The sequence below is a fragment of the Macrobrachium nipponense genome, chromosome 45 (genome assembly GCF_015104395.2).
Source record: "Macrobrachium nipponense isolate FS-2020 chromosome 45, ASM1510439v2, whole genome shotgun sequence".
Taxonomy (NCBI): domain Eukaryota; kingdom Metazoa; phylum Arthropoda; class Malacostraca; order Decapoda; family Palaemonidae; genus Macrobrachium; species Macrobrachium nipponense.
This window is the reverse complement of record NC_061105.1, coordinates 6,556,644-6,577,285: the sequence shown is the minus strand read 5'-3', so window position 1 is coordinate 6,577,285 and position 20,642 is coordinate 6,556,644. Positions and strand designations below refer to the sequence as shown.

The following is a 20,642-nucleotide window of genomic DNA, read 5'->3' as shown; positions in this document are numbered from 1 at the left end:
TTTGGTCTTCTGATTATTAACTTGGAAATAACCCAGATTTTCACATTGAGCAGGATAATGAAATAAAGCTAATTTCATGCCATTTATTGTAAGAACCAATACAAGGCACCTATTTTCTACGAATCAACAGTATTATATAATAATCTCACTTGGTTTTAGCGCCACTTTAAAAACTTTATATTTCTAAACCATATAAATTACTTAGTATTTCAACTATTCTTGAAAGTATTTCAACTATTCTTGAAAGCAGAATTCTTCAGGTACAATTAAGCAGTTGAGAAAACTACATGTTAAGTAATATAGTACAGTGTGCAACTCCAACTGCCATATATTATAAAATTATAAAAAAGTATATAATAAATAACTTCAAATATATACATATTCAACAGAAAAGACTAGGAAGACACAAAAACTGTCCACCAATACAATTTGTGTGATGGCCACGAATGGCTGAATTCATAGCACTGTAGGAAGTCATTTTCATCCAAATGTTAGTCCTTCACTATCCAGTGGACTGAGCTATTCTATTTGAGCCTGTTCACTACCTTGCGCTGTTTCCGAGCACATACAAAAGTCGTGTGCTTTACAGCTCTTAAAATTGTGAAGTAACGAGCCATTTTAAAAAATTTTGTGCATTAAAATATGTACAATGTAAAGCTAAGCATTTGAAACTTGGAAAATATGAACCATATTAAATACAGAACTCTATACAAATTCATTCTTCCTGTTCTTATTTAGAATATTTATCACTATTTAAAATGTGTGTGGGGACAGTAAATACGTATGTTTACTACATACGTATTTGAATGGAGTTTCATCAAATGCCATGTGTCCATGCTAAATAAAAAAAAAATTCATCTCGAAGCTAAAAGTTTATAACCTTGAAGAAACCAAAACTTCAAAAACCTTATTTTCATTGTTCAAGTAAATATAACTGATCACAAGTTGGAAATATAGTTCTGCAGTTTGGTTAAACTTGTAAGTAATAACCTCAGTAATGCAAACCCACCACTATGATTTTACAGGAATTAAATAGTCAAAATTTTCATGTTTAAAGTGACCCTACAAATGTTAAGTTACCCTTTCTATTTCATCTGCAGTATGAATACCATAACACTTTACTGTAAAGTGAAGTCTATACGCTGCTATCTGGAATTAAATGAGCCTGTTTGTCTTTTAAAAGGAAGCAAATTTTAAGCCAGCAATTAATATATGTATGTGACATAATGCAGTACATGGGATTCAGTAATGTTCCTTCTTCAAAATCAACTTTTCCCGACGTTTGTATTTTATGTCCTGTGTTCATCCTATCATGTACAGTAGAATCTTGCATAAACAGACACATGGTTCAGGGAATCCAATGTGAGCGAGTGTTCAACCGTGAACTCTATACACAGTCTTCATATTACTGGACTGACCAAGAGAATTGTAAAATAAAAAAAATTGGCATGAAATTTCAAAATGAGTCATACTGTTTTACTATCTAATTTAAAGCTTCCATAAGACCTAATAGTAATTTATCAAGGAACACTACAACAGCTTTACAATTTCAAAGGACACAGGAAGGAGAAGGTTAATTTTGATTTTTTAAAGTAAATTTAGATACATGGGCAACACAATTATGATGGATAAAATGGATAACTACCTACATAAGATGATACTGATCCAAGGCACAAGGTATCAAACAAAGGGGTAATACGGTATACACACTAAACAAGGCCTTGTGGGCAGGTAGTGCCTAAGTGCACCTTGCACAGTGCATCGTAGGCATTACTACGTGTCTTAAGTGTCTTTTAGCCCCTAATTGCAACCACTTTTTAGCCTTTTACTTCACCACCATTTCCACTGCATGTCTGTCAAGATGTGATGTATACACTACGGAAGATGAAGGCAGCCGATAATGCACGACAGATACAACCAAATAACATCCACTCTAGCTTGTTTCACTCAATTGCTCCTAAACCAGACTCCCAGACATTTCTCTTCATAGCAGTATCTGCAGTCCACAGACATGCAGTGATGTGGTATCGGTTGATGCAGGATTCCACTGTACCATTAATGCAAATCAGTGGATATAAACTTTAGAAAGCAAATGAAAATGATAGTTTAATACATCTGATCAAGTGTTCACAAAAAGTAACAACAATCATGTATATACTTTCCAGTACCAGTCACAAATGCAAATACTTAAAATGAATAAGGTACAAGAGTTCAAAAGAGTACTCTTTGCCTTTCACGACTTCATTATGGCCTTTGATATTCTTCAAAATACATTTTCTGATGTAATTCCCCACAAAAAGTCTTCTGAATTAAGGGTTTTGCATTCTTGTAAATTCAAAGAAAAGTGAAAATACATTGAGCAAATAAATTTGCTTACAGCAAATTATGCATATACAAAATACTAAAAATTATTTTCGGTAAAAAACTTATTACAGAAAATATTGCACACGAATTTACAAAAGTTTTAAATAACCACTGTATTCAAATACTTGTTTAGCAAAATTATTAATGCTCGTTACCTTTTTAACTCCCAGAATATTATCTTGGCATACAAAGTGCCGTTAGTTCTGGTTTGACTTTTACCATTTTAAAATTTGTACACAACCATTTACCTGTCAATAAAAAAAAATTCAGCGTAACATCTCTACCATCAATATAAGGTATTATAAATACACAAAGTGAACACTAAATAAATCTCGACATGGATATGTACATATGTGGATGATGAGAATGATAATGAGTAATTACATGACATTTTCAACTTGTACTAAAACATTATGATTATTAAGGCTGCTGCTGCCGCGTAATGTTGCCTGAGACGTCATCTGTGGAGATGTGGAGGGGGTCGCCACTTTGGTCTGGGATGGTGATGAGCATCTTCTCGCCTGCATCTGAGGAGTTACTGCTGTCTGATGAATGTGGGGCATTGGAATGGTTCTGAAAAGGAGTCAATTACAATAAGTCATTGTCATAGTCTTTTGCTGCATTTACAGTAAACAAGGACTGTTTGAAACCTACTAATTTACAAATGGGCAGGTTTGTTAAAAACTCAATGCAAGGATCCAGAGAGGAAAAGGTACGATGAAATAAGAAAAATGTTTTCTAACAAGATTTTCCAATAATTCCAGAAGCATTCTTCATAAATTCAGAAAATGGAAAAAAACTTATAATGTAAAGAAGCAATCTTCCGTAACTTAGTCCCAAAATCTCCTCTGAAAAACATATGACCCACTTACATTTTGAAAACGTCCAAATTACTCACCAGTCCCTTTTGCTTATTGTGGGTCTTGACATGTTTTGAAAGATGATCAGATCGCATGAAACGCTTTTGACAGTCGGGGCAGTGGAACCTCTTTTCTCCTGTATGAGTCCGCTTGTGACGCTGTAAAAATTAGGCAGTTGTAAGCAATTGATTAAAACAAGGAACTAATGTACCACCATCCAGCAATAATTAATTTACTCCAAAGACAATTTAGGCTGAAAAAATTCAGTTATCTCTCTGAGGTCTTTAAGTGAGAACAACTGATTGCATACTGGCTTGAATAAGAGCATTCAGATCCTGATTAAATTTAAGTGGTAAAGGTTCATAGTATTATAAAAATAATAATTGCAAAGTCTTGCGTTCCTCTGCTGTTTTCCGTTTTCTTTTCATTTCTTAAGAATCACACTAATAACAAAATTCCAGTACATAATGAAAACTGCAGTAAGAGCCAAATGATTTTAATAATTAAAGAAATGTACATACCTGCAGTTCATCTGATCTAGTGAATCTCTTATTGCAAAACAGCCAAGAGCAAGCAAAAGGCCGATCCCCAGAGTGCCATCTTAGATGCGCCCTCAAATGTGACGTCTTTCCATACATCTTGTTGCAACCGGGAATGTGGCAGATGTGCACTTTTTTCTTGTGTTCTCCGCCTCTGTCCCCTTCTTTGCAATTTGGACATGTGCATGCAACTCTGCGTAACCTGCTCTTACCCCCATTGTTAACGGGCGAGTCTTCTGGTTGTGGCACCACCTGAGGTTGACTTACTTGACCTCCTGTGGATACTACCCACTTGGAATCTCCTTCACACTGTATACCGCTAGCACCTGTGGGAAATTGAAGACATAAGTATGTGAAAATAAAGAATATGCTTTGACAGCATGTTTTCAGTTTTTTCCATTTCTCAGTGCCATACCCAAACTACTCCTGATAATTGTAAAAAAAATAAAATAAAATAAAATAAAAATCACGGTAAACTTCAAAATACAAACCACTTCTGTTTAGACTGGAAAAGGTGTCTAAAAATAACACTTAAATAAAACTTCCAATATATATCATAAAATGTTGGGAATGACTCCTGAAGATTCGAATGTGTAGACAAGGGTTTTGAAAACCATTAAAAAATCAACCATCAACCTCGACAATTGGTTTTAGGTTTTCCAAGTTTATACTATATCATTACTCTTAAAATTATTCTTAGTAGCAGTATATTCTGTATATACCTGTAAATATCTTCATTCACATATAGTATTATATATAATTACTTAAACAATAAAAAAAAATTAATTTTTACGCTTTTCATATACAATACCTGTTTTCTATAATAAAATACACAAAAAACAAAATTTAAACTTATGGGTGGCAAAGGGGGACACACTGAACACACTTTTAATGTGTGCTTCCGTTTGTTTGCATCTCTTATGTTTCTAAGTTGAATGTTCATAAGTAGGCTAGTGTCTGTACATACACTTCAGCCATAGTGTAGTCTGGCAATGGACAAATTTTTTGCTTTTCTCTGCAAACAAAGTCTGGTCATGTGGATGAAGCTTTACCCATAAACTCCACAAAAAATTATACAGAATTCCAGATATGAGTAAATTATCATAAGTAAAATAACTTACTAATAAGTTGAGCACCTCCAGGTAAGATCTGGGTGGGAATGGCAGTTGTTGGCTGAGCACTGCTTGTAGTCACAGCCCCTAGGTTTGATACAGATATCGGCTGAGCTGTTCCTGATAGAGTTGATGTAAGGTTTTGTAGAGATGATGGAGATATCACTTGAACCTGTACACAGACAAAAGAAGTCAGAAAATCATATAGTATATGATAAAGCTGAAACTTACGGGAGTTCATTAGAAAAAACAGCTCAATTTCCAAGTCAACTGCCCTACATTACCCAGTGCATGTATATCAGTGGAAAAGTAAACGAAACCATCACATAAACCTCTGGAACATGAAAAGTAAACTTGCCTAAGAACACTTCTGAAATTTACGTTAAATATTAAAAGCTAGAGAATCAAGAGTGGGAATTTTAATGATTTATATAACTCTTTGTTTGTAGATTATAACAGGAATAGAACCAGGAAGGAACTAACAAGTAAAATATAAAAAATATAGGGGGTCCTTAAATATTATTACAAGCCATTCTTCAACCCTAACAGAAGAGCAGAAAGGTACAGACAAAAAGACCACAAGGTAAACAGTAGAGCAATACAGAAAAGGAAATTGAGTAAAGAAATAACTAAGAAAATTCCTTTCGCAGTAGAGACTCAGTTTGATGAAAGGTTGCTCAAAGGAATTAAACAGTACCAGCTACTATAACAGAGATTTGACAAGCAATATCAACTAAAGCTACAAGGGTATAGCTTAGCAATAAAAGCTTTAAAAGGTTTAGTTTAAGAAGACACCAATATACTCATTCTGAGAGGTAGGATGTTTGGATCCCCCCGACAATGGAATGTGAAGCAATTTAACTTCAAATTGTAAAAAAAAATAAAGAGAACCTGAACTCCCAATTTTCAAACTAAATCCTACTCCACTTACAATCCTTTAGTTCAACCCCGTCTATAACTAAATTCATATTTCTCATAACCTACAGTCCTGCTGTATAGCCTGAAAATGCCACATGATGAAGAACCAGAAATCCCACATTTCAAAGAACCTTAAAGCCCGCGTCCTCACCTGGCCAATACCAGGGATGTGCTGAAAAACAGGTTGCACCACCTGTATCTGAGGGATCTGCTGAGTCGCCAGCGCTGCCGCAGGAGCTGTTGCAGCTCGCAACTGCGATGTCTGGCTTACTGGCACCACCGTAACGCCTGTCCCGACTGATCCAGGTATCTGAGGGAGGGAAAATTGAATATTGAACAAAGAGTAAAATACTAATCAGAAACACAAGAGCTACAAGAGGAACAGCAAACTTGGCCTTTCCTCATATTCCCTTAAATGTCAATGAACTGTGAACATGACATTTATTTAATTATATGGGCTGGAGTATTTTCTTCACAGGATACTTTAGTACTTCTATGTTTATATTCTATCAGAGAAAACCTTATGACCTTGTCATAATATTTTGACTAGCAAAAGCTAAGCCATTATGACCTTGTCACAATATTTTGACAAGAAAAAACTAAGTTTTAAGAAATGAGGGTGATAAGAGATGATATTACTTCAATTGCTTTAAAAATTGCTGTTGTTACTCGGTTATAAAAAATTGTGAACTCCTTAGCACATTACAAGAGTGGATTCAACATATTTCACAGTCTGAGAAACAATTACTACTGATACTTAAGTCTTTTTAGGATAATCGCATTAAAGAGCTGTTTTAGCTACAAATCCTTATTCAATACACCTGCCCACATTTCCCATGCATTACAACAATATTTCTTTCCACTGACAAGGTTTAAGCTAGGGTTATCAACTGCATGAAATTATTTCAGCATCAACATCACTAGCTGGTATTGGATATCACAATGTTGCAATACTGTATCTATAAACAAAAAATTACTTGATTAGAGATTGTACATTTATATATTTTGTTAAGTACTTTCATTATCACAATAAAGCAAAACTGCACACAGGTTACACTTTTATGCCTAATCTTATATAAATCTATAGGAACAAATATTTTTTCTGAAACACTTCCAAGTATAGAATGTTGCCCAGAGAAAAATGAAATTAATCATTACCAAAAATATTTTACCGCAAGTGAAAACTGCTCAAACATTTGCAAAACAGATCATCAAATAATAGAAACGACATCAATACATATAGTATCTTGATAGACTAACATTTTTTTTTTTTTTTTTTTAAACTGGATTCCTGATAAGTGCTGAAATAATTTCCATTCAACGGCAACCCTAGTTACTTAATAACAGTTAGCTTAAAGCAGAAGTTTGAATCAAATTTGAATTGTGTCACGATTTTTAAAAACAAAACCAATATCACACGTCAAAAGCAACTTACAAGCTACAAAATCAACATTAAACACTAACAGAACCCATTCACCTCAGCCACAATATGTTCCAATTTTCTTGTGCAAAAAATCTGTAGTCATGTGAATATAAAATATCTAGGCTAATGTATATTCATTAACTAGTTGACAGGATGACAGTTACTTTTCTGAATGGTAATTGTAAACATAATGGTAACTTTAAAAAAAAAAAAAATAATAAATTATGATACATGATTTCCAGTTTAAACTTTCTTTGGAGATGTTCAGATGACATGATCTACTGTGAAATAATTCTAAAACTGTATCCATAAACCTCCTTTTAATCATATTTACTATGTCAAAATCAATTGAATTCAGATTAAAATAATAAAATAAATAATAATAATAATAACACATGTACTTTCCAATTGTTCAAATAAAATACAAAACAAAAAAGAAATAATCAAGCAAAAACAATGTCCTACCTGCGCTGATACAGTGATTCCCTGCGGTAACAGCTGAGAAGTACAAGCATTTGAAACAGTCATATTTGTCCCTTGGGAGGGGTTTGTTGTTGTGATACTGCCTCCTGCAGCGGATGCCTAACAAGTATGGATGTCATGATTGTAACTTAAATACCCAATGAAGTTTTTTTTTTTTTAGGGTAGAAAAAAAGTAAGAGGACTTGACCAAAAGAACCTATTGGCGATCACAACAACTCAGGCTAAAATGACTTATGCTTCATTGTCTATGTTTTCATACAAATTCTTAGAGTTTTCAGCTGTACAAAGCTATGAACAAAAACATGATTATGAAAGACTATAAAAATTGTAATGACTGGCCCAGCTTGTATTTTTTTTAAATCTACACTTATCATGACAAGAACTCTATTACAACTTGAGCCCTTTTTACCAAAATTACAAAATCCCCATAAAACACTACCAATGTGCACAGCTCACCCTGAGTAGCAAGATCAAAACATATCTGGAGGTATTCAAACATTCTTAAAAGCAGCTATTTTCAAAAACTGTTCTAGTAAAAAAAACCTGACACAATCAGCTTTTGTGTCATGAAGCCTGAGTTATTGCAACCTTATTTCATCATGAGTAAAACATAAGCAAATCACATTCAGCACAAAAGAAACATTACTGTATTATGAAATAAAAAGCTAAAAAAAAAAAAAAAAAAAAAAAAAAATTGTTTCCAACTAAAAATTCTTTTCCAGTTAGATAACAACATATTTCACCATTGGAGGTTAACATGTTAAGGCAAAACAGGTCACAACAGACTTTTCTGTTAAAATACAATTCATGCTATGCAATGCACAATTGGCCGTTCATGAGGAACTACCACAAATGGGTCAAGAAAAACAGTGTGTGGTATGCAAGTTAATTTCCTTATAAGGTTTTCTTTTAATAAATAAAAAAAAAAAATGTTAGAAGCTTCTATGATCATGCAAGATTCAAAACCAAACAATGGATCTTAGTCAGTGCAAATATTAATTCTACACAGTAAGCCAAGTTTTAAAATATTACTTCTTTATCATTGTTTGCATATAAATCTATTGATATAGACACACTAATATACTCCATCAATAAATTTCCCAGAATTTTGCAACACTAAAAGTAAACCATTTATAACAAGCCTTAAACTTCCACGACAACAGTTGTCAAACCGTCCACACTGAAGGATTCTTTTTCAAATAGACATCTATTAGACACGGAACAACCCTTGCTCACTTGACCTAAGCTATCAACACCCTACCAACATAGAAAATAGTATTTAGTTTAATTAAAACAAAAATTTTAACTCTTAGGTCTGGCCTGAAGGGTCTATTTTAGTTATTCAACACATACATATATTCAGTCCATATCTATTTACATATGCATGAAGTAATACACACAACTAATGAACAGAATGAAGTGATTGATCTATGAAAGTACGGGTCAAGTGGTTGGATGGCACGACTGAAGAAAGACGGCAAAAATAGAGGTGAAGTAAGACTAAAAAGTGGGTGCAGCCAGGGGCCAAAGGGATACTCCAAACACATTTTGTAATGCCCATAGGTATAAAACTGAGGTCTTATTTAAGAAATAGAAGCTTCTTATAAAACTTTCATATTTGAATAAAATGAAAATGTTGAACATTTTGACAAAGTTTTTAAGGGGTTAATTACAAAGATTTGTTGATCTTTGTTGGTTGAAATTAGGAAAAACACATGAAGTGTTTCCCATAATCCGACCTCGGAAACGAGGTCATGTGGAATCAAGACTCATATTCATGTTTGATCTAATTAGTTTCAAGTTGCTCTGACTTGGTTCATAACTTGGTGTATGAAAGTTATTTTCTCTCAGTTTTAGTAAGGGTGGAGTCACAGTTTTAATTTAGTAAATATAAAATATTCTTAAAAAATCTAAGTTTCAATGGCCTTGTTTGCCGGTAATATGGCAAACAAATAAGGCTATAATGAACAGCTATGACAAATCATAGAATGTATCAAATGCAACATTACCAGTTACGTAATTCAATCTATGAAACCTGACAACAGAAGACTCGGCAGTTTAAGGCCTGTATTAACGGGTGCGTAGATTTCTTTGAGAACAATAGAAGAAAAACTTAAAAATTTGTAATAAAAGACCAAAATCAGACATGCGATTGCCAGAAATACCAAAGCAGAAGTGTAGTATTTGGTATAAAAATAGTAGTTGTGGTAAAAGATATGACTTGACTGTGTTAAAAGAAAATCTACTTAAAGACTGGTCTACCTGCTGATTTGCTTGCTGGACTTGTGGCTTTTCATCCTGCGTAGACGTGGTGGTTGACGTTGCCTGCACTGCTGCTGCTACTGATGGGGATGATACTGTACTCGTTGCCCAAGTTGATGTTGTCGCGGGTTGGGAGGAGGAGAGCTGGGTCATAGCTCCAGCAGATGCTAAAGACATCAAACCTGTGGTGCCACTCCACAGCATTTGAACTTGTTGGACTTGGCCATTGGGTAATAAAATTTGTGCTATTTGGGGTTGTGCTTGGACTTGCTGTTCAAGAAAGACAAAAGAATCATAAAAGGGTCTGCATAAGCATGTGTACATCTTACACTTCTGTAGCAATTTTACACTACTACAAATTATGCTGAAAATTAACAGTGCAGTACAATGAGTCTCTTTTACAACTTGTGAGAATAGTTCTAAATACGTTTAAAAGATCTGGACTGAATGAAAGTTTTGACCAAATACCATATACTAAAAAATATGGTGATACTAGAGAACTTTTATTATTAAAACTCAAACATTAGCATAACCTTCTGACATAAAATTTAGCAGGTTTAGATGTCACATGATTGCAAACCTATATAGTATCAAAGACTGCTTGGCATGGTTTAATCAAATTTCAAAGGAGACATTAATTGACACACAATAATTTTTTCCAGCATTGCTCTAGAAAATTAAGAGATTTTGGATAAAATTAAACCAATATGAAGTTGTAATTCAGTACAGACAGTTTGTAAAGGTCTAGCAGGTCTAGCAACTTACTTCTTTCTTGCAATACTCTATCAAATTATAAGTATCTGGGTAATGTACACCACCATCGTAGTAAAGGTTCATCGTCCTCACCTGTGCAAGTTGCGGTACTACTTGGATTGTCTGCCCATTAGCCTGCACAACATTTGGAATTACCGGTATTTGCACTGGAAATGGAATAGTCTGCATGATTGTTTGTCCCCCGGCTGTCGAGATGGGTATCTGCACAGGAATAGTTGCTTGGGGTACACCTGCAACTCCTGACTGCATTACCTGAGTTGCTACCTGGCCCACTTGGGCTGTTGCTGTGGGCGCAGCCTGAGCTGTGCCAGCACCACCAGTTGCTGTGGCAGGACGCACACCACCCACAGTTATGGGCTACAAAGAAAAAGAATAAAACAAAACTAACAAACTGTCAAACGGTATATTAGAAAAATACACTTGAGGTAAACTTGATAATGATCAATGGTTCTTTAAAGCTTAAGATCTATGAGAACAAGAATATTTTGCAATTCCATGACATACCTGTACACATTACTAGAGTAATTAAGAGAAGTTTTCCTACAGTTTACAGGCAGTCCCTGGTTTACAGGGGTTCCTTAAGCCGAAAATCAAGTAACCCGAAGCATCATCATTATAACAAGAATAAATAGCACTGTAAAATAGCACTTACAGTGCGTTAAGGCACTGTAGACACCATAAATCCTCATTACAGTGCTGTAAATCAGGTAACCCATAAGTCCAGAACGACATATCCCAGGGACTGCCTCTATAGAAATCAATACATATGCCAACAAAATAATGATTTAACTTAAAGTATTAATTCATTACGTATACAGCGCTGTAACACATCAGAAATATATACGTATTTACAAATTAAAAGTACAGCATACTTATCAAAAATCTTTCTAACAATTCATATTTAGACCTGTGTTTTGTAAATTTGAGAAAGTTTTAATAACAGTGCACGATAAGCTTCATATCAACACATATTCATAAACAGCCATGGCTGCTCAAATAGATGAATGTAATGCAGGATTGAAGCAGACATACACTTGAAACAATATGGAACAAAATGGAATATAAAATTCATACAAAGTACTAGGACCTATAAGGCCATTCAGCGCAGAAAGTGAAATTGATAGTGAAAAAGTTTGAAAAGTGGAACTGAAGGAAAACATTGCAGTTGCACTATGGAACAATTGTTAGGAGAGGGTGGAGAGTAAGATGGATGAAAGAGAATATGAATGACAGTATAGTAAAAGGAACGAAAAGGGGTTGCATCTAGGGGGGTGAAAGGACGCTGCAGCAGAATTAAAGTACTAATGCCTACAGTGCACTACCCACTACAGAGCTTAAAACAACATGGTGAAACTTACCGTAACAACTTGACCGACGCTTTGAACATTCTGCAGAAGGTTTTGCGTTCTGATGAGCTGCCCAGTTGGGGTGAACAAAGCCTGGTTGCCCGCAATCTGGATCTGCTGGGTAGCTGGGGCATGCTGAACTGATGCTGGAATGTAGATTGCCTCCTGTCCATCTATTGTTACAGTTTGCATTTGGGTTTGGGGCATAACAGAGTAGGTCTGCCCATTGGCAGTGATGATTTGGGCACCCTGGGCCTCTCTCGGCTGCAACGTATACTTTAAAATTATAACATGAAAGAAATAGTATTTAAAAAAGAAAGTAGAATTATATTAACTATAGTACTTAACTTAGATATGGCCATTAATGTTGCAATATAATTTTCATTTTTTATAAACATGTATGGTCTTACAATATAAGATGTCATTCTACAGTACAATTATGTTATCTGTCACTGAAGCAATATATTGGATGAAGTGTACCAAAAATTTTCCTCCTAGAGGAAATTTGACCCAATGATAGGGTACTGTACCAAACATGCTTTAAAAAAAAAAAATCCAATATGTAATCAGAAACACACTAATATGAGTATTACCTCAAAAGTTTCCTTGTGTTTGATGTCATCCTCCATTTTGGCAATTTTCTATGAACAATCTAGATCTCTGCCACAATCAGCCAACGAAACCTTCTTCCTCTTGGTCTTTTCAGACAGATTTATTGCACAGTGTTGCACCACTAAAACTGAAATATAACAAATATAGCTGCATAAAAGAGAGACTATACTATTCTATGTGCAAAATAGCAACTTCACCCAATCACTGTACAGTATCATGATTTTTTAGAGCTAACTATTCCAATAATTGTTTACATATGGATATGTCAAATTTTAAAAACAATTTGTGTTTCTCCTTAAAATTTGAAAACAATTTGTGTTTCTCCTTAGTATACAACACAGCTTCTTTCACAAAGGCATATTCTTCAGCTTGACCTAAAGAATAATTACTCTCGCCTGTATTTAGGTTGGAATGAACACATATTTCAACCAGAATTACTTAGACCAGGACAGATTTATTAAGACAGGAAAAGTCCAGAAAATTCGCTTGAGTTTATTACACAAAAACAATTTCATTTAATCACTTATAAAAAAAAAATTTGTTAGTAACTATTAATAAGCAGTGCAGTAAATTACCCTACAATGTACTACTTTGTCTGACAATGCAGTACATGTACTACTTAATACTGACCTTTGTCTAAGTATTTTATCCAATATTCTGCCTAAATAATCTGTCATTTGTCTGGAAGAATCAAATTCTATAATGATGGACAGAAGTGCTTTGCATTGCGCAACACTGTAGTATCGCCAAAAATTTATTTGTACACTAAATTACAGTACTCTCTCTCTCTCTCGTGTGCACAAAAACGCACACACTCAATAACAAGAGGAATTACAAAGTCTGCACATTTTTATAACAAGAGAGATGAGGAATTACAAAGTCTGCACATTTTTTATAACAAAGAGATCACAAAGCCAACTTAGTAATTTCGTGGAATTACAAAGTCAGCTTAACTTAGAGCAAACAGAATTCATAAGGCCAGCTTAATTCAGAAACAAGAGGATTTCATAAAGCCAGCTTAATTAAGAAACAGAAGCAACTACAAAGCAAGCTTAACTTCATCACAAGAGGAATTTATAAAGTCAGTTTTATTTAATAAGGAAGCACAAATCCAGCTTTATATAAAAAAAGGAATAAAAAAGCCAACTTAATTAAAAAAATAAGGAATTCATAAAGCCAGCTTAAATTCCTAATAAGAGGAATAAAATAAAGCTTAAATTCCTAATAAGAGGAATAAAAATCAAGCTTAATTTCCTAACAAGAGGAATAAAATCAAGCTTAATTTCCTACCAAGAGGAATAAAAATGAAGCTTCATCTCCAAACAAGAGAAATAAATATCAAGCTTAATTTCATAAGAGGAATATAAAACTCAGCATAATTTGCTAACAAGAGGAATAAAATATCAAGCTTAATTTCCTAACAAGTGGAATAAAATATCAAGCTTAATTTCCTGACAAGTGGAATAAAATATCCAGCTTAATTTGCTAACAAGAGGAATAAAATGTCAAGCTTAATTTCCCAACAAAGGGAATAAAAAGCCAGCTTAATTTCCCAACAAGAAATAAAGTCAGCTTAATTTGCAAACAGGAGGAATAAAAATACAGCTTAATCTCCCAACAAGAGGAATAAGAAGCCAGCTTAATTTACTAACAAGAGGAATAAAAATCAAGCTTAGTTTCCTAAGAGGAATAAAAATCAGCTTAATCTCCTAACAACATGAATAAAAACTCAGCTTAATATCCCAACAAGAGGAATAAAAATTCTGCTTAATTTCCTAACAAGAGGAATTAAAAGCCAGAATAACTTCCTAATAAGAGGAATAAAAAATCCAGCACAATTTAATAACAAAGAGGAATAAAAAGCCAGCTTCATTTACTAATAAGAGGAATCACAAAAGCCACCTTAATTTTGCACCCAGATGTAGCAAAAGGCCCCTGCTTCCTTTCATACCATATACATAAAAATACATAAAACCATACAGCCAGCTTATTTCAACAACAAAACTACCTCTCACTGAAGATCAACTCAAAATTGCGACAGACAACTCAAAGTTTCCATTTAAAAGTTTAAACGGCCATTAAAAGCGTTTTCTTGAAAAAATAAATAGGTGTTACTCATATTCTTCTCTCTCTCTCACACACACGTTTGAAGTGTGATTCAAGTTTATTGTCTTCTCAACGTTGGACATACTTTATTTCCCTCCTAAAACTAACTTTAAATTTCATTTCTGCCCAAAAAAAACTACATGGCGTCGGTAGTCACCAATAAATGCACAAACGACGCGGGCTTACGTGGGGTCCTAACACCACTTAATCTTCTTGTAATATATATATATATTATTTATATAATATATATAATATATATATATTATATATATCTATATATATATTATATATTTAATATATATATATATATATATATATGATATATATATGTATGTATATAACTGAATCACGAAAGTTAGGAACATGATAAATCCATAAAGATATATGCCATGAAGGAATACTCCGTTGTTTATTTTCCTTCGTGGCATATATCTATATATATATATATATATATATTATATATATATATATATATATATATATATACATATATATATATCATAATTTATTTCACTTACAGTAATCTACTCATCAGATACGACAACAATGTAAACCATATAATATTATAATCAAAGTCTCCTTGTTTTCATTTTCGCCAAAGCAAATACTGCTGCATCTCAAGTTTTCGCAACTATTTGAAATGTCTACTACTCAGGTCTTGACACCTTTAGACTTCCCTCCATTCTCATAATTCTGATGATGACGTCAGGACGTCACTGATCATGAAGTCATCACTCGATGGGTGAGCGTCAATACTTTCGACAAGTCACCTAACTTCAATTTTTCACTGCTCAACTTTTACCTATAATTTCTTCTAAGATACCCGATTTTCAATCCACCACTTTCGCAATATTCCCATTTATCATATTTCACCATAAAATAACCTAAGAACGTCAACTTTACATAAAAGATTAAATGAGTGCTTTGAAAAAAAAAAAAAAAAAAAGCAACGCACGTTAAAAAAAAAGACTGAAAAGCAACACACGTAAAAAAAAGAAAGGGAAAAAATGCAACATGAGACCTGGTCGCTTCTGTCAACACACGCGGAAGGGTATCGAGTCAGCATTACTTAATCTCACGACTTTCGCGACGTTGGGAACAGGAAAGTTGGAGGGGGGGGGGGGGGATGTGTCAGGGTAGCGGGAACTGCAAGGGGGAGGGGGGGGATTGGGAACCTCCTGAGGCTGAAATCATTTTTTTATACGTATTGCATCAATTGCTTCGTCTCCACACGATAACTTACAGCGAAGGTTTAAAATGAGATTCAGTTCTTAAAAGCCCAAAAGATTTTGGTATTTTACCAAAAGATAGACTGTATACAGCTAATAGGTGACTTGCGTGCTTCTCAGCTCAATGTACCCGGAGAGAGAGAGAGAGAGAGAGAGAGATTCAGGATCATTCCACACTTTCGAGTTACCTTATAACATACGGCATTTTAATACCCCCAAAAGTATGAGTTAGGTTATTATTTTGTGAGCGAATGCAATTGAATGAGAGAGAGAGAGAGAGAGAGAGAGAGAGAGAGAGAGAGAGAGAGAGAGAGAGAGAGAGAGAGAGCTTCCAATCCATCAGATTTTCAATTCTATTGAGTTTCCTGTGTACATTTTAAGTGTACTTTAAAGCAACGCGGAGTATAGAGAGAGAGAGAGAGAGAGAGAGAGAGAGAGAGAGAGAGAGAGAGAGAGTGCTTCCAATCAATCAGATTTTCAATTCTATTGAGTTTCCTGTGTACATTTTAAGTGTACTTTAAAGCAACGCGGAGTGTAGAGAGAGAGAGAGAGAGAGAGAGAGAGAGAGAGAGAGAGAGAGAGAGAGAGAGAGAGAGAGAGAGAGAGAGAGCTTCCAATCCATCAGATTTTCAATTCTGTTGAGTCTCCTGTGTACATTTTAAGTGTACTATAAAGCAACACAAGGAGTGTAAGTGTGCTTCACAGTAGGTTCATCCATCAGTTGTTGAGTTATTAAGAAAGCAATGAGGAATGTAAGCCTATTTATGGACGTCACAAATTCTAAAAAAAACAAATTCTAAAAAAAGAAATGTTTACAAAGGCAAAACGACCAACTCCCAAAAGATTCGTATGCAACAAGAATCAACGGTGATCATTCCCCTGTGTAAACCCATCCAAGCACCGACCACGCCCAATGTACGTACCTACAAGACTTACGAAGGAAGCACAGAGGATGGAGGAATAGCGAGCGAGACTCGATGGTAAAAGATAGAGACGTTAGGAAACTATAAAAAAAAAAATTAAAATCTGCAACAGCTGCTGCCACTGCATTTGTGTGTGCCTCTGAACAGTAATTACTAGACAAGTGTACAACCATTCTTTTTTTTATTTTTTTGGGGATGGGGTGCAGGGCCTGATACCAAGACCTTGAATCTATATAGACGCACATTATTAAACACTCAATCACACTTTTACTAATTTATCGTGGATGTCTGTCTGGAGTATATATATATAATTATTTATATATATCATATATATGATATATATATATATATATATCTATATATATATATATACAGAGGGGTGGCAAAGTAAATAATCTCAAGGTCAAGAATATATTACAAAAGTGTACGAAGTTACTGAGAGAGAGAGAGAGAGAGAGAGAGAGAGAGAGAGAGAGAGAGAGAGAGAGAGAGAGAGAGAGAGAGAGAGACTTTAAAAACTTCCGCGTGTCCAACACTACTACACCTTTAGAAAAAGACCCAAACGCATTTTTGTGTACCGTGGCTCAAACCAACCCTTAAAGGTGTATTATATATATACAATTTTCACATTTAAAGTTCCCCAACTGTCTTGCCTAAGTATTATATAGATAAATAAATAAATTCAATGGTTAATTTCCCTTATACGGCGTGATTTCCTTTGTTGTTGCACAGAGCAACATGTCATTCAAGGTCGATTTTTCCTCTGCGAGAAGGACATGGAGCAGCAACAGCTGCTGCTACTGCTGCTGGTGCGCCGCCCTTCGCCGCCCGTGTGCCTAAGCTGATTGCCGAAAAGGTAATGAGAAACTGAGAGAGAGAGAGAAGTTGCGTGTGTTGACTATTGTCCTGATAGGATATGGAAGTGGCCCCGCCCCCGTCTCTGCTGGTGGGCTACGGGTGCGGGCGAGGCGTGGAGGCGGGCAGTGGGCGTACTTAGGCGAGGGAAGGGCACACCCACAGTGCCAGGGGGGCGGCGGCGGGGCACAACCTTCTTCTTCGTCGACACCCCGCCCAACTCCTCCTTGCGAAGGAGCCCTTGGCGAGGAGGAGGAAAAGGGCGAGCTCGTCTCCATGAATACTATTGAGGAGGAGGGCGTTCCCTCGGGGTGTTCTATCGAAGGGTTGTGTCGATCGCGGGGCGACGGGGGGCGGTGCCCGGGGGAGGCAGGACGGAAGGAAGGAAGGCTGGCCCCGGGGTTATCCTGAAGCACGTGGATGTGACGCCTCCTGCAAGGGCGGAGCCTAGCCTAGTTGTCCTGACTTGCTAGTACACCGTACACTTTTTCCCCAGTCCCTCTCTTCTCTCGCGTCTAGGGGCGCGTTAGGCACCCTGGGGCTTACCTGGCCTGATGTGGATGGCACTGGGGACTCCGTGTTCGCCGATGGGGCCGTCAGAGTACGCATGCTGGCACAAAATACACAATTTCCTCTCACTTCACTGCTTTGGGGTCACGACTATTCAAAAGCTTCAACTCTCAGGCGGCCTGTCGAATTTCGCCAGATATTCGTGCGCTGGAAGCGACGATCTAATTCCTTGTTCAGGCGTGTGGGCCGCCCATTTCGCGATTCCTCTGTATTTCCGACGCCTCGGAATCTTTTACCAACATTCGGGAAAATTGAAATAGCTGCAGCGGCGAGCAAAACGCGATGCAATTCGCAAGCGAACTAGTTCGCGGCGCGGAGGAGAGTGAAACTCAGGGGCGGTGGGGAAGTGAAGGCTGCCCTCTGATTGGTGCAGCGCGGCCGCTCTCCCCGCCACAGTCACCAGCCCGAGGCCGCCCACGGATCGCTTCTTTCTCACAACGCAACGTTACGTTTCACAGGCTTTAGTTAATTGATGGATGGATTGGCGATCCGGCCATTTCACCTCGTTGTTTTCAGGGACGTCCTCATGGCATTTTTCCACGGCGTATATCTGCGGGCGGGGATGGAAAAACGTACCAGAGGGACACAGAGAGGGGCGCCACCTTTAATTAAAGGGGTAGAGCGGCGATATTTCAAATCGTTCGTTACAAAGCCTGCATTTTCCCGCCCTCACCCTCCACGACAGGCCCTCCCACAACCTAATGATAGCCTGGCGGACCCTGATGTTAAAACCTCGATGGATCGCAAATATGAAATCGTAGGGGACGGGATGCTGATAAGGGACTTCTTACAGGCTTTCTATTAGAAAATTTGGCAATTTTCTTCCGGGGAAATCTGTGGGCGGGTACAATCTCGCCCATATTCGAATAACCGGGGCGCAGGTGAATTGAGCCAGCCTACTTTCACTGGGACTGAAGGTCCGGCTTCCTTCTGGTCGCGTCCGTTAATTAACATGAACGCAAATATTTCTGCTTGGGATATGCGTGGTCGCAACACGGAGCCATTTGACGCAAATAAATAACCATTCATTTTCCGAGAAGGTAAAGTAAAGAGGAAGTCGAGATGCCAGAGAGGAATTATTTTTATGCGTCTAAAAGAGCTCCGCTTCGGTGACGCCCAGAGGCCGACTTCTCCGTACAATTGCCGCCCTAATCAGTTGCCAAAAATATTACGGGAAAGATTTTTAAAAATATCCGTGAGATATTTCGGCCCCGAAACCGTCCGCAGACTAATAGTTATTATCAGCGCCGTGTCACGGAGAATTGGAGGTGTTATGGAACCTGACATAATTCACGACTTCGAATATGCGTGTCGTCCTCAATAACGCGTTGAGTGTCCAACATGACTTTCGCCACACCCACACCAAACTAAAACCACGTGATGTTCTTATGTCATAGCCTCTGCACCCTTGAGGCAACATCAAACATTTGGGAAGGAAAGGGAACCCAGGACGCATGAGAAACGTCCTCTGTGTAAATGAAAGAAGGAAAGGAGAGAGAGAGACGGGGGGGGAAAAAAAAGTTCACGGTTACTTTGCTTCTCACCGTTGGGTTCGATAGCGCCAGCTGACAGAGTCCTGTGTTGTCATATGGGAAAAAAATAAATATGTTTCAATGAATCAGTATATTTATTCCTTAACTATTGTATATACTATCGTTGCGTCCGTGGGAACTGTTAACTGTTCTACCATGTTCTCCATCACCTAAGCACGAACAGCATTCGCATTAAAATAAATTAAATAAACAAAAATACAGATCGAATTCAAGGGGAAATCAACAAGTGTTCGGTGGAACATCTGTCCAGGAAGATTGAAAAAGAAAAAAAAAAAGCAGGAACAGTTTCTCTTTTCGCTCTCCCCCGGAAATGACGTCACACACAGCCAGACACACATCCCCCTGGGCTCTCTCCAACTCTTCACACTTGACTGAGAATGGTGACGGATTTTATAACGGGTCTGGGCTGTGGGAAATACTGTAGTTTTCTGAGAGGAGTGGTGGACGCTACCTACGTATGTGTACTACCTAGGTCCAGCTGGTATATGGTTTGCTCTTGTGAATTAGTAATGTTTATCAATGATATACAAAGGTGAATTAGGTTATTATGTCAATTGGGTCTACATTTAACTCTCTCTCTCTCTCTCTCTCTCTCTCTCTCTCTCTCTCTCTCTCTCTCTCTCTCTCTCTCTCTCTATCAAATTCCCCCTTCTGTGCATGCGTTTGTACCGATAGTTACAGTATGTTTGCTCTTATAAGCATCTGCTGAACGT

At 36.7% G+C, this 20,642-nt stretch overlaps 1 protein-coding gene across 6 annotated transcripts; it reads right to left on the bottom strand.

Moving 5' to 3' along the window:
- Positions 1-69: 69 nt before the first annotated feature.
- On the bottom strand, positions 70-19,603 carry LOC135214324 (transcription factor Sp9-like). Of its 6 annotated transcripts, none has more exons than XM_064248521.1 (11): positions 18,353-19,603; positions 12,675-12,820; positions 12,094-12,357; positions 10,727-11,092; positions 9,962-10,231; positions 7,682-7,714; positions 5,945-6,103; positions 4,885-5,047; positions 3,746-4,089; positions 3,263-3,382; positions 70-2,937 (listed from the first exon to the last, which is right to left on the bottom strand). In XM_064248521.1, the coding sequence occupies exons 2-11, from the start codon at positions 12,708-12,710 to the stop codon at positions 2,785-2,787; spliced, it is 1,908 nt and encodes a 635-aa protein (XP_064104591.1). In that variant the 5' UTR covers positions 12,711-12,820; positions 18,353-19,603; the 3' UTR covers positions 70-2,784. The 6 variants fall into 6 exon arrangements, with proteins under 6 accessions (XP_064104591.1, XP_064104587.1, XP_064104589.1 ...); XM_064248517.1 differs by having other exon boundaries at positions 7,682-7,798; positions 18,353-19,600; XM_064248519.1 differs by having other exon boundaries at positions 7,682-7,798; positions 12,094-12,345; positions 18,353-19,600.
- Positions 19,604-20,642: the final 1,039 nt, after the last annotated feature.

Coding starts and splice junctions, on each gene's coding strand:
- LOC135214324 (XM_064248517.1), bottom strand. CDS start 12,710: ATGGAGGATGACATCAAACACAAGGAAACTTTTGAG. Junction 6,104..7,681: donor GAATCACTGTATCAGCGCAG/GTAGGACATTGT, acceptor TCCCTCCCTCAG/ATACCTGGATCAGTCGGGAC. Junction 2,938..3,262: donor ACAATAAGCAAAAGGGACTG/GTGAGTAATTTG, acceptor ACTCCTTTTCAG/AACCATTCCAATGCCCCACA.